Source organism: Gossypium hirsutum, chromosome D03, assembly GCF_007990345.1.
Source record: "Gossypium hirsutum isolate 1008001.06 chromosome D03, Gossypium_hirsutum_v2.1, whole genome shotgun sequence".
Lineage (NCBI taxonomy): Eukaryota > Viridiplantae > Streptophyta > Magnoliopsida > Malvales > Malvaceae > Gossypium > Gossypium hirsutum.
In genome coordinates, this window is record NC_053439.1 from 44,961,060 (window position 1) to 44,973,770 (window position 12,711).

A 12,711-nucleotide genomic window follows, 5' to 3' on the forward strand; every position below is an offset into this window, starting at 1 on the left:
TTTCGTTTTACAGCTTAGTTGGTAACCATTTTTGACACTAACAACTGCAAATTACAAAGCATCCATTCTAATTTGTTTATCTTTGGTTTTCTTTCCCATTCAGCAATTAAATTGAAATCAAAAGCCAATGTCTTAGATTTGTGGAAAACACTCCAAACATTAAAAAACCGAAATTCTTACACACAAACAACCATTCAATCTCTGTCTCAACATGCCATTAAGCTATAGTTTTATAATAAATAAATAAATAAAAGATTTGGCCAAAAAAAAATAATCGACAGCCACGCCATCGATTAATAAATAAATTTTAATAATTTGACATATTTTTTTTAACTATTTAACAAATAAAATTAATTTATCTATTTGTAGATAAAAAGATATAGATGATTCCCAAGTGGTGGCGAAGATAAATTCACGTTTGACACCTAGGAAAAAACAATTACTCGGTTTCACTTTTCGCGGTAAAACAACAACATTCGGCTTGCTTATAACCGCAACTTGTCCAACTCAATATCCACTTTTAACAATCTCCTCACCCACCCTAATAGATCACACTCGCTATCTTACACAGTACGTTGTCCCAATCCTTTACGTGGCCTGTCCTTTGGAGCGAGTACCTTTTACTTTTTAAGGTCCAGAGAGTTGAGAATAGTAGCTTCATAATTTCCACATAATAAAAAAAAGGCACCTTTTCTCTCTCTCTCTCTCTCTCTCTCTCTCTCTCTCTCTCTCTCTCTCTTGTCCCTTCAATCTACCAAAGGGGATTGCCTGTCTTTGGATCCTTCAAAATTCGAGTTGTGTATTTGACAAAAACAAAAACAAAAAAGAAAGAATGGAGAGATTGCCTTCTGATATTTGTCTTAAGATTTTCTGTTTCTTGGATCATCAGAACCTTGCTTCTGCTCTACAAGGTTAGCCTCCTAATTCAACCCACGATTTTATTTTTCTTTTGGGGTTTAGATTGATTTTTATCTCAAATTCAAGATGAGAGGTTTGCTTGATTTCCTGAATTGTGGATCAAGCGCCTAAATTTGTGGGTTTTTTCTTTCTTTTTTTGGGTTACGAAATTCAAATTAAAGCATTGGGAATTGGGGTTGTAAAGTTTGCAGGAAATGGAAAGTGTTGGGTTCGGATAACACGCTATGGTGTAACCTATTCAGAGAAAGATGGGGAGTGGATGAAGCTGCATTTTTTGCCCCTCAGCCCTTAGAATCCACATCATGGAAACATGTTTACGAGACACAAGACCGATGTGATCGGGTTGGATTGTAAGTTGTAGTATATCCTTTAATCTAATCCATTTATGGGCATTCGTAATTAAAAATAAATGATGATATGTATGTGTGTTGGGGGTAGGGGGCTGAAGATAATCAAAGAAGGGGGAGATTACTTTCTTGTACATCAAGGTAAAATCCAACGCTACCTGGGTTCAAGGATTAAAAGGAAAGGGGTGAAAGAGTGCGAGTCCAGCACAACATCGAATCATGTGGAGGAACCCTGTCGAGGGATTCTGGATAAAATCCTCTTCTTCTTGGGCGACCTTGAAGCTGCTTCTGCTGATGCCAAACGTGGTAGGCTGCTCTGACTCTCTCCCAACCTCACCCACACTTGTACTAGATTTTCTCCTCTATGTACGTAATGTTATTATTACTCTTTCTTTTAGTTAATCTACTGATGTTTAAACTCAAATTTAGCTATCTTAAATTAGTTTAAACTTGAGCACTTCAATCCTAAACCTGAACCAACCTATGGCGCCAGGTTTACATAGGATCCATACATATTCAACTTATTTGCTGTTACTGTATTCAAACTCAATGTGCAGATGGAATTTCGAGTGTAAATTAAATATTATTGATGAGATCATTACTGGAAAAGTGAACAGTACAATGTTGAATGCTCAGTAACCATAAAATTTTAGGTTAAATTCAAATTTAGTCACTTATGGATTGTTTCAAGTTATGTCTTAGCCGATTAATTACTAACATTGTCGAAACTTAATATACTCACTGAGTTGTTAATTGCTATTAACTAAGTAACAATGTGGCAAATTATGTCATTATTTCAGATATAAAAAAAAAATTAGGGAAAATTTCACAATTTCTTTTTTCTTTTTGAGCAGTCTAATCTTTTTTTTCTTTGACTTGGATACATATTTGGTCTTTAAATTTGACACATTTTCCTAAATGGGTACTTATGGTCGTACTATGATATTGTTGAAAACCTTTTTAAGGTATTGTCTCTTGATTTGATGATAACAGAAAATATAGGCAAGAAACCGGTGTTAGCATTTGTGAGAGATTAAGGGCAGGCAAGGGTTAGGAGGCCTTATTCCACAACACAAAAGGGATGACAAAGTAGCTTAGCCTTGTGATTTTGGATCTTCAAATACATTTATAATAATCTTGTTTTTCCAAATAAAGGGATAGAATTATGGAGGCATAACCGCTAAGTTATAACAATTAATATGAAATAAGAGCAAGTTGAATTGCTAAAACCGAAAATTCTCTTTACCTGAAAATCCAGATTTTCAAGACTCACTTACCTATATACCATAAAATCTACATTAGAATGGTTGAAACATACCGAAATGGGGTACTGGGGTATGATCGATATCAATACATACCAACTACCAAACTATTCTCATTTGCTTCATCTCTCCACTGCATTTGTCCCTACCGCCCTCCGCTGCCATCGCGGAATGTAACCAAACTACCTGGAATTAGTATTAATTATTAAAGAACGATTATTATTTGCTGGCTTCGTAAAAGATATTAACTAATCATAAATTTATGTCTTGTAATAAGGAGACATAAGTGTTATCTGGTGGTTTTGTAGAAATCTTTTTATAACTCCATTCATTTTATATTAAAATATGATTTAATATTTGTTACAAAAGTTGTAATATTGTTTTTTTAATTCCTTAATGGAATTTCTATAGAAATGTTTTGAAGTGATTTAACTCAAATAATTTTATATGATTAAAAAAATATGTTTTTTAAACTTAAAACTAATTGAAATCTAATTTTAAATTTGAATTAATCCAAAATCTTGAATTTTAAATAATTTAATTTTCAAATTTAAAATTTTGCAACCCAAATCTAAATCTAAACTTTAATTCTCAAGTGTTACTTAAATTTTTGAGGTAAGCTCCCAACTTTTGGATATTTTTAAAATTTTTAATTTTATTACCAACGTTCAACTTTTAGTGGCTCACAGTTAAATATTTAATGGAAAGTGGACGTGGATATTTTACTGGGTTAATAATAATTTTATCCTTTTAATGTTTACGCATTTTATCAATTTGGTCTTAAATTTAAAAATTCAACAAATTTAACTTTCAATATTTTCAAATTTTGTTATTTAATTTTAATTCTAAAACATTCAATAAATTTAGTCTTGAACATTTATAAAATTTATCAATTTAATTATAATTCTAAAAGTTAAAAAAAGGGAAAAAATGTTTTTTTAAAAATGCTTTGAAATTTCTCTTCTTCTAAGGTTTATGTTCTCATCATATATCCCATCTTCATTCCTCTGCTTTGAAATCCGTTTAATTTTGTCCCTTTTCTTTTGAAAATCTATGATTTTGATATGTGCTCTTCTTCTAGGGTTTATGTTCTCATCATATATCCTACACCCATCTCCCCTGCTTTGAAATTCCGACTCCCTTTTCTTTCCTTTATTGTTTTTCTTTTCCAAATTGTATAAAGTTTCTTAATATAAATTCATTTTTGGATAAAAATTATTTAAAAGTGAATTAAATTCTAATTATAAAGTTTACAAATTCTTTTTAGATTTTCTAACTCATTTTTATCCAAAAATGATATTTTTAAATATTTTTCCTCTTTTTCATTTTTAGAACTAGAATTAAATTGATCAATTTTGTAAATGTTTCAGGTTAAATTTCTTGATTTTTTTTAAATTAGAGCTAAATGATAAATTTTGTAAACATTGAGGGCTAAATTTGTTAAATTTTTAGATTTAAGATCAAATTGATAAAATTTATAAATATTAGAGGGTTAAATTTATTATTAGGCCAATCTAAAAAACTCACACCAGCTTCCCATCCAATATTTAACAGTGTAGACTAAAATTTAAAGTCATAAAAATATTAGTGATGAAATTGAAATCTTTTTAAATTGAGTGACTAAAATAGAACCTACCCGAAAGCTGGGTGACCACCCAGGGAATTTATCCATATTTTTAACAATACCATAGTGCAGTCCAGGATTAGCCCATACAAAACAAGTAAAAATCACCCGTCCCGAGTTCTCTGCCCCAACTCAAAATTAGCCGCGTCTCTTTTTCCTTTTTCTCGCTACTCGAGTCTGTTTTTTTTTATTTACAAGTTTTCTTTTTTAATTTTAATTATTAATGGTAGGAATTAAGAATTAATACATTTTACCGATTAAATCTTAATTCAGTGGATATTAATATTATTAGTAGTATAAATTATAAAAGGTGTTGAAATATACTATTCTTTTATTTAAAGCTTAAAAATAAGTTATAAATAATATTAAATATTATATAAAAATTAAAAATAGGAATACATTTTAATTATTTAGGTACCTCTTAAATGTTGAACCCTAATTCATTAAATTCGTCCACCAAATCAGGATAAGATTAACTGTGGCTCACACATTCAACAACAATCTATTTGACCATGTCTTCAATTTTCTTCCCTTGAAGCGGGGGGTTCAATGGAAATCTAGAGGTGACAGAGAATAGAAACTTGTTCAAACTTTTTAACTTCATTGCACAACCTTCAAAGTCAAATAATATGATAAATACCTTCCCACCGCCAATATTTTCTTCACTTTGCCCATTCCCACCTGACTACTTAACAATTATCCACTACTCAATCACATTAATTAATAACAAAATTCGACTTGTACAATTATTATAATAGATAAATACCCAAGTTTCACTTTTCGTTTTTATAATTTAATTAAAAAAATTATGATTTGAAAGAATTTTCATTTAAGTCATTGGATTACTAAAATTTACGTTATACAACTTTCTTTGTTCACACTATCTACACTAGTCGAAAACTCTCTTTCTCCTTCTCCTCTTTAATCAATTCTTTTTTTTCATAAAACATTGTTGGGCATTACAAATTTACAAATCAAAATTCAAACAATTTTTTTCTCAGATCTTTGACACCAATTGCAAATTAATTTGGATCTAAGGTATGTTCTTTTACTCGTTTGTGGATACTGATCTGCTATATAAATTGTCGAATCATCGCTTTAAGCTCGCGGGTGAAACTTTTTTCTTTCTTTAACAATTTAATGATTTAAATAAAATCATTCCAACAGACTAAAAAGAAAAAAGTGTAATTCAACCTATTCAAACTGAAGAATTCTTTGGGTTCTAGAAAAATGCATACAAAATTATTGAAACGGAGAAAGATGAGCTCTGCCTAACAAATGAATTCAGCAAAGCGGAAAAAAAAAGAAACAGAGAAGTGCGCTTACCAAGGAAAAACAAAAAAAGAAGCTTAATTTACTTATCCCTGGAAAGGGTATTTTACAAAAACCCAAATGAAAAAATAAAAAAAATGTTTGATTGATTCAAGAAATTCTTGTAATTTGGTTACAATACAAGCTCTTAATTTGAGCCATCTTTATCAGCTGAACCAAGATCCAAGGGCTCATCTTTTCTTCTACTTCCCATCTTTAACAATCCATATAGTTTTCGAAAATCTCTAACTGAATGTTCCCTGCTAAACAATCCCCCTTGTTCACCACCCCCGATTTCCTCTGCCCCGTCGCCGCTCACTCTTCTGCTTTTAGCACCCGCATTTGTTTGCATTGCGCTGATCACTGATTTCAACGCTCGAGTTGGCGAGCTCCTGTTAGAAATCATGATCTCCCCAATCTCAGCAGGGCTTAAACTAGCCCCTCCCTGGAAAATCTCTTCAAGCTGAGGGAACAGTTTGTGTTCCTTCACACCCAAGTAATTGTTTGCCAAATGCTTGAAACAAGGGAAATCACATAATGGAAACTGTATATGAACATCAATCCTCCCTGGTCTCAACAACGCTTCATCAACCTCATCTTTGCTGTTCATTGTGAATACCATCACCCTTTCTTCTCCACAGCAAGATACGATTCCATCCATGAAGTTCAGTATCCCTCTCAAGCTCACATTCTTGGATTTCTCCATTAAGAAACGATCAAGATCTTCAACCACGATCATGGACTTACTCGTACTTTGTAGCAACAGCATCTTCAGATCAGAATCGTCTGAAACTTTTGACAAATCGATGTCGTACACATCGAAGTTGAGGAATCTAGCCATGGCCGCTACAAAGCTGGATTTTCCGGTTCCGGATGGGCCATATAGAAGATAACTCCGTTTCCAAACACGGCCTAGCCTCTGATAAAACTGCTTGGACTTGAGGAACATTTCGAGATCAGCTTTGACCTTGTTCTTCAAATCAACGTCCATTACAAGAGTATCAAACGACGCCAGATGGTTAAACGGAACCGATCTCCACCGCCCATTCTCACCTGATGATGGGCTGTCAACGTTCATCCGCAACTTAATCTCTTTCTTCCTTTGACTAATATCACCAGCAACAGACAGTATGTGCTGCAGATAAGGACGTAGAATTCTACGCTTATCATTCTTCCTGAGCCTCAATACCAACACCCTTGCTCCACCATTTTCAGATTTCTCGAGGGTCCAGGAGACTCTGGCGCCGAGGAACACGTCCCGAATGGTCTGGTCGGTGTCGAGGTGAAGAAGGATATCGTTGGACTTGGAACCAGTGAAAAGGTTGGTGAAATCAGAGTCTTCTGAGGAAGGGAGAGAATTGAGATAGGTTGAAACCTTGACATACAGCTCGTTTTCCTGGAAAAGATGGTTGAACTGCGGGACTCTATACAATTGGTGAACATGAAGCCAATCTTCCAAACACTGGAATTTTTGGAGGAGGATGAGTAACAAGGATGTTTTGAACAAAAACCGGAGAATCAGAAACAAACCCACAAGTAGAAAGGGTATGAGGATCATCATGTTTACCATTGGGATGAAAGATGGTATTGGAAGGAGAAGAAGCAAACATGGAGATTATTTAAAAGGGGAGAAATGGAGATGCCATTTATCGGGGCTGCTTGGTAAGTCGGCTTGAGCCGGCAAAGGGAAACTTCAATGTTAGGGGTCAAAGGCACGAGGGAGCACAGAGTTTTGGACTGATGACTCTGTAAGGGGAATAATATAAATGAAATTCAATGTTATTGACTGCTAGAAATGGGCTTTGATGTTTCCGTGAAGGTTGGTTGCAATTTAATTTTATATTCCCTAAATTCTGCATTGTTTGGTTTGTTGTTTAAGGTGACACAATATCTGACTTCTTAAATCCACAGCATACAAGAAATCATATACCATTTTCGGTCAACTATTTTACGCAAGGCCCTAAATTCCCAAACTAATTAAATACAAATCAAACCATTTTAAAAATGCATAAAACATTATAATTTGAAACCCAAGATATTCATCGTAATTAATTATATTTTTAAAATTTTTAAAAACCATTCTTTTAATAATTATCATTATACCTTTAAAAATACTCTTATTTAAACACATTCAAAAAGGTTTTATCGATTATTTCAAAAGAGTTTACCTTTATTTGGGAGCATCCAAAAAATTTAACATTTATATGACCATTTAAAAAAATTTATCCAAGCAATCCCTAAAAAAACATTAATTAACCACAATTTAAACATTTAATCTTTTTATTTTTAATAAATTTTTCCTCAATTTAAACATTTACGATTTTTTTTTTGGCCTATTGCTTTAGATTTACATGCTTAATGCCAACATTTTGGCATGTTAAGTTTTTAAATTTAATAAATGAAATTGATAAAATGATAGCATTTTTATAATATGTTAAAATAAATAATAAAAGAATTACGGGAGTTAGGTGAGGTAGTAAGGGTCTCTCCCACCTTAACTAGTGGTCGAGGATTTAATCTGCCCTAAGTATAAAGCAGCTTTAAAACTCGTGGCCAACATCTACCCCATTAATAAGCCTGCAGAATGCAGAGAATTAGTTACTAGGCTCGTTTTAGTAGATATCTTAAGAAATAATAATAATAATAATAATAATAATAATGATAATGGAAGAGAAATTTTGAAGTTTTCAAAGAGGGAATTAAAAAAGTGAGGCGGGAAGTACGGGGAATGTGCGGGTTCAAAGCCAAGCCACAAAGTCAATTGGCTTTTCCTCTAAGTAGTTTTGAACAAGTAACCTTCTTTCTTTTCTTTTATCACTTATAGTAAAAAGCCCAAAATTTTCAATGTTCATTATTTGTTTAAGTTAGCCATATCCAATACAAACAGATGAATAATAATAATAATAATAAACAAATTTCAGTAATATTTATATTGAATATTTCTCAAAGGAGCTATCCCCTAGATACCAAATTGCATTTGCCCCAAAACTCATCTTACTCAATGCCAAATGATTTACCAATTACTTATGTATTTATGGTGGTTCAAAGAAACAACAAATTATTGTGCTTCATAAACCTGCATTTATATAAAGCTTACATGGCAATCATTCCTGGCTGTTGGAACCTAACAGAGATGAGTGAAACATGCATTGCAACCTGCAAACATCATATCAACAAAGTAAGAATCTGAAAAGAACCTAATAATGATGAGTTAAACATGCATTCAATTTATATTATTGCTTTCACATTAAAACATGGGAGCTTGAATCCCCACTACCCAACCCCAGAATCATTACACCCCATCTTCTTCTTTCAGATCAAGCCACAAAAAGTAGAGTGCAAAAAAACCAAACCCATGTTAAATGGGGTCCACCCTATAACATCCCAAATATCAACTAGAATTTAACATACTACAAGTTACAACTACAAGATTTCTCTGCTAACTTTGGCAAAAGCTTCATTGTAATTGCAGCATCTGAAATTATGGGGTGAGGAATGGGGGCCAGGCACCAAAAAGGTAAATGGAAAGATGCTTTTGATATTTGGGATGCTATATGGTGGACCACATTTGAGGTGGTTGTAACTTTTACTATACTTGTGATAAATCCTTTCCAAAGCTGCCATCACATGCTTTATATAAGATGTCACCTCAAATGTTTTTTCCCCTCACAATCACCTCAAATGTTAACAAGTAGACATGCCAGGAAAAAAAAAATCTAATTTTGTGGGCAGGGTATTACAGAACACAAGATTGTGTTGGTGTAGCAGAATTTGAGTATATAGATGAGAATTTCAGGCATCCTGGGCATCTGATTGAAGGCTAAAAGAAACTACAAGCTTGGAGAGTTCATTACTTGCAGCTTGGACCTGATACTCATCTGATTCCCTCTGCCTTGACCGTCCAGATCACCGTGAACTTAACCGACTATATTCATTTGCAGCAACCCCAGTCTTCCTTGAAGTAGTAGGGGCTTTCTCCAAATCAGTATGTGATAAGCCTTACTCCAGATTATTGAGGTTTAATATTCCTGAGTAGGATTATTCAAAAAAACTATTAAAACTGTACTTACTCCAGATGGTTTTCCTTTCTTCTCCTCAACTACTAAGTCTCCTGCTTTCTTGCAGGGTCAAGAAGGTCTGAACCTGTGTACCCTTCACACAAACTGGCTATGTAGTCAAAGTTTTTATTTTAAGTAGTTAACTTTTAAAGTTTTTATTTTAATAATATATATTTATCAAATTAAACATTAAAAATGTAAAATTTTATTCTTGTTGATAGAACATTAGAAAGATGGAAATAAGAATATGCCGAATTTCGACATTTGAAATCTCAATGTTGCAACAATGTCGCAATATCGAGCCTAATCGAAATAGATTGGGAAACTCAAACTTAGAACGCCACATTAGCTTTTGGACTTAACCCATCTCTTAATTAGGTGTTGATAATGATCAAGAATTAGAAAGAATAGACTATGAGAAAATGTAAAGGCCCAAACACTCCTAAAAGGACAAAAATAGAATAGGGAAGAGAGTTGACCTAGCTTACAATCTTTTAAGGGATATAAATACCACATTTTCAAAACATAGATTGGCGGGTTGCTGTGTGCAAAAAGAAAAGAACATCAATTTTTAGAAGGAACACGTTGGAGAAGAAGAAGATCCGGAGAAGGAAGAAAGAGAGAAGAAACAACTAGAGGAAAACCACCTCATTCAGCTCATCATCTCTTCACCTTTCTCTTTGTCTTTTTTTTCTTTTCCTTTGCTATTTTGAACCATGACTGAGTTTTGCTTGATTGTTTTTAATTTGATGATTATGGGTTAAACGTTTGTTAGCTAGAATAATTATGGAACCCTAATATGAGACTATTGATACTTTGATAAGGATACTTATTGCAATATGAGGTTTATTCATTCAATTATTATTAATAATTAATGCTTTCTTTTGCTTGATCAGCATTAGTGGGTAAATTGAATTAATTTCTAATTCTGAAAATGTTGTGATTAATGGACATAAAATTTGAATGGTGCATGTTTAATTTCTTTAATTTTAAATGTGTAATGATATAGACATATATTGTTACCGTACATAATCCTATAGGAATGGTGCTTACAATTGTATTCTTGACATTGATTTGGCATAGACATATGTTAAATTAGTTATAGGATTAAACATAATGACTTCGAGAGAAGCCTATTATAACACATTATATTCGGTTCAGTCGCCCGACCCGAGCTATAAGACATTACGACCTATGAACATTTATCGTAAATTTCAATCAAATTAACCAAATAATTCATATTAAATCATTTCCATGCTTTTCAATAAATTCTGGATCTAATTCGAGCTTACGGAACATTTAAAACAAATCGATATCAATTCTGGATTAAATTAAAACTTCTACAAAATTTAGAATAAAATGTATAAACATGGATCACACGGCCATAAGGCCAGGATGTGTAAAAGAGTCTAGGTTGTGTGACCAAATTGTTTATAGTTCGAAATAGTGTTACATGGCCGTGTCGTTAGACCGTGTGCCCGACCGTGTGCAATTCGAAACATGATCACATGGCCATGTCACAGACCGTGTGCCAAACTGTGTGTGATTCGAAATAGGGTCACATAGCGGTGTAACAACATGTGACTGTGTGGAACATACCTGCACCAAAATTGAATGGGCCACATGGTCGTGTAGAGTGACCGAGTGTGCACACGGCCGTGTGCACCTAAAATGACTTCTAAAACAAACCAAAACATTATCCATTTCTTAGGTGCCAAGCCAAACCAATATCAACCATTTTTATACCTTCAAAACACAATCAAACAAGCTCAAAACATACCAAAATAATTCAACTTATGTGCTTAACCAATATGCCCTTATTGACACCACAAATCAAATATCAACTAAGTTCATATTCAACAATCACAAGTTCAACTACTTGATAATCTTATCAAATATACCATTCCATCCATCAAGCTTATTCATAGCAATTTCAACCACTTCATTCCATGAACAAGGCTACACAACCTTGATATCTTAAACACCTTTATAGACATATAACACCTACTACATGACAAGTTCCACACCACAATTGGATTTTCATACCAAACCATAAACAAGCATATTATCAACTAAAAGTATACATACATTACACAAGTATAGAACATACCACTTTGTAGTAAGTACTTAAAACATATACAAGATTCTCCTATTACATGCCACATATCCCAAGATAAACATTTTCAAAATCTACCGAAAAATAGTTGGATAGTGTGATCTTCAAGTTGGTCCAATTTCCCGATTCCACAAAACAATATCAACAAGGAAATAAGAAAAAACGACATGAGAAAACTTTAACAGAACTTAGTAACTTTAAAAATTGAAATGATAAAACTTATTGTATAATCATAACATAACATTTAACAACAATGTTTCTAAACATTAACCCTGTCAACCACAATAATTCAATAGTTGAGTTTTAAATACACAAGTTACATAACATATTCAACTATACAAGGTCATTCAATACCAAGTCACGTTATAATGTCGGAAGTCATGTAGACGTTTATAATTCATTATTCAAAACATTTAACTATTTAAAAAACTAAATGATGAACAATATAAATAGATACGGATATGCGATTATGCACCCAAGACACGTCAGAATGCTCAATCGAGCCAATCCAACCAAAAACATGCTTCTGCACCAAGTGCTTATCCTATAGGCTAACATCGTTCCTAAAACACACTTGGGTACCAAGTGTCAAGCCCATAGGCTTTACATCCGCCCCTCAAAAATATGCCAGAATCATTGTAAAATATAACTTGATAGCCTGCAACAAATGATGAAGTCTGATATATTCAGTGTATAACATCAAGTTAGGAATCATCATCTCATCACAAGTCAATTATATACAACGCGCAAAATAACCTATTGGCATGCCAATTGTATCCTATCCTATGTTCATCTGGACTTGATATATAAGATCACATAACATTTACAGTTTAAATCACTTTCTCACCTTGAACAATTTGTAAGAATTCAAATACATATTTACATACATTTTAACATAACATAATTTAGAAATCAACATAATAATACTAATTATACCAAATAAAATAGCATGAACTTACCAGGGCTAAATTGCAGAGATGGTAAAATTTAAGGACTAATCAACAACTTTCTATTTTCCAAAATTATCTACTAGTTCTTGATCTATAAAGTAGTTTATTTCAATTTATTAGCTTTG

At 32.9% G+C, this 12,711-nt stretch overlaps 2 protein-coding genes and 1 long non-coding RNA gene across 3 annotated transcripts; 2 read left to right on the top strand and 1 right to left on the bottom strand.

The window, feature by feature from the left end:
* Positions 1 to 658: 658 nt before the first annotated feature.
* LOC121215520 (uncharacterized) lies at positions 659 to 1,858 on the top strand. The gene is made up of 3 exons (XM_041090236.1): positions 659 to 911; positions 1,103 to 1,268; positions 1,357 to 1,858. Exons 1-3 carry the CDS (start codon positions 833 to 835, stop codon positions 1,583 to 1,585), a joined length of 474 nt encoding a protein of 157 aa, XP_040946170.1. The 5' UTR covers positions 659 to 832; the 3' UTR covers positions 1,586 to 1,858.
* Positions 1,859 to 5,473: 3,615 nt separating this feature from the next.
* LOC107950353 (AAA-ATPase At2g46620) lies at positions 5,474 to 7,274 on the bottom strand. Its single transcript, XM_016885188.2, has one exon. It carries the CDS (start codon positions 7,030 to 7,032, stop codon positions 5,611 to 5,613), a length of 1,422 nt encoding a protein of 473 aa, XP_016740677.2. The 5' UTR covers positions 7,033 to 7,274; the 3' UTR covers positions 5,474 to 5,610.
* Positions 7,275 to 8,318: 1,044 nt separating this feature from the next.
* LOC121215521 (uncharacterized) lies at positions 8,319 to 10,343 on the top strand. The gene is made up of 2 exons (XR_005911424.1): positions 8,319 to 9,447; positions 9,588 to 10,343. It is a non-coding gene; the product is annotated as an uncharacterized lncRNA (long non-coding RNA).
* Positions 10,344 to 12,711: the final 2,368 nt, after the last annotated feature.

Excerpts from the sequence above, each read along its gene's own strand:
- LOC121215520 (XM_041090236.1), top strand. The coding sequence starts at position 833 with ATGGAGAGATTGCCTTCTGATATTTGTCTTAAGATTTTCTGTTTCTTG. Across the intron at positions 912-1,102 it reads CCTTGCTTCTGCTCTACAAG|TTTGCAGGAAATGGAAAGTG; the intron begins GTTAGCCTCCTA and ends GGGGTTGTAAAG. Across the intron at positions 1,269-1,356 it reads CGATGTGATCGGGTTGGATT|GGGGCTGAAGATAATCAAAG; the intron begins GTAAGTTGTAGT and ends TGTTGGGGGTAG.
- LOC107950353 (XM_016885188.2), bottom strand. The coding sequence starts at position 7,032 with ATGGTAAACATGATGATCCTCATACCCTTTCTACTTGTGGGTTTGTTT.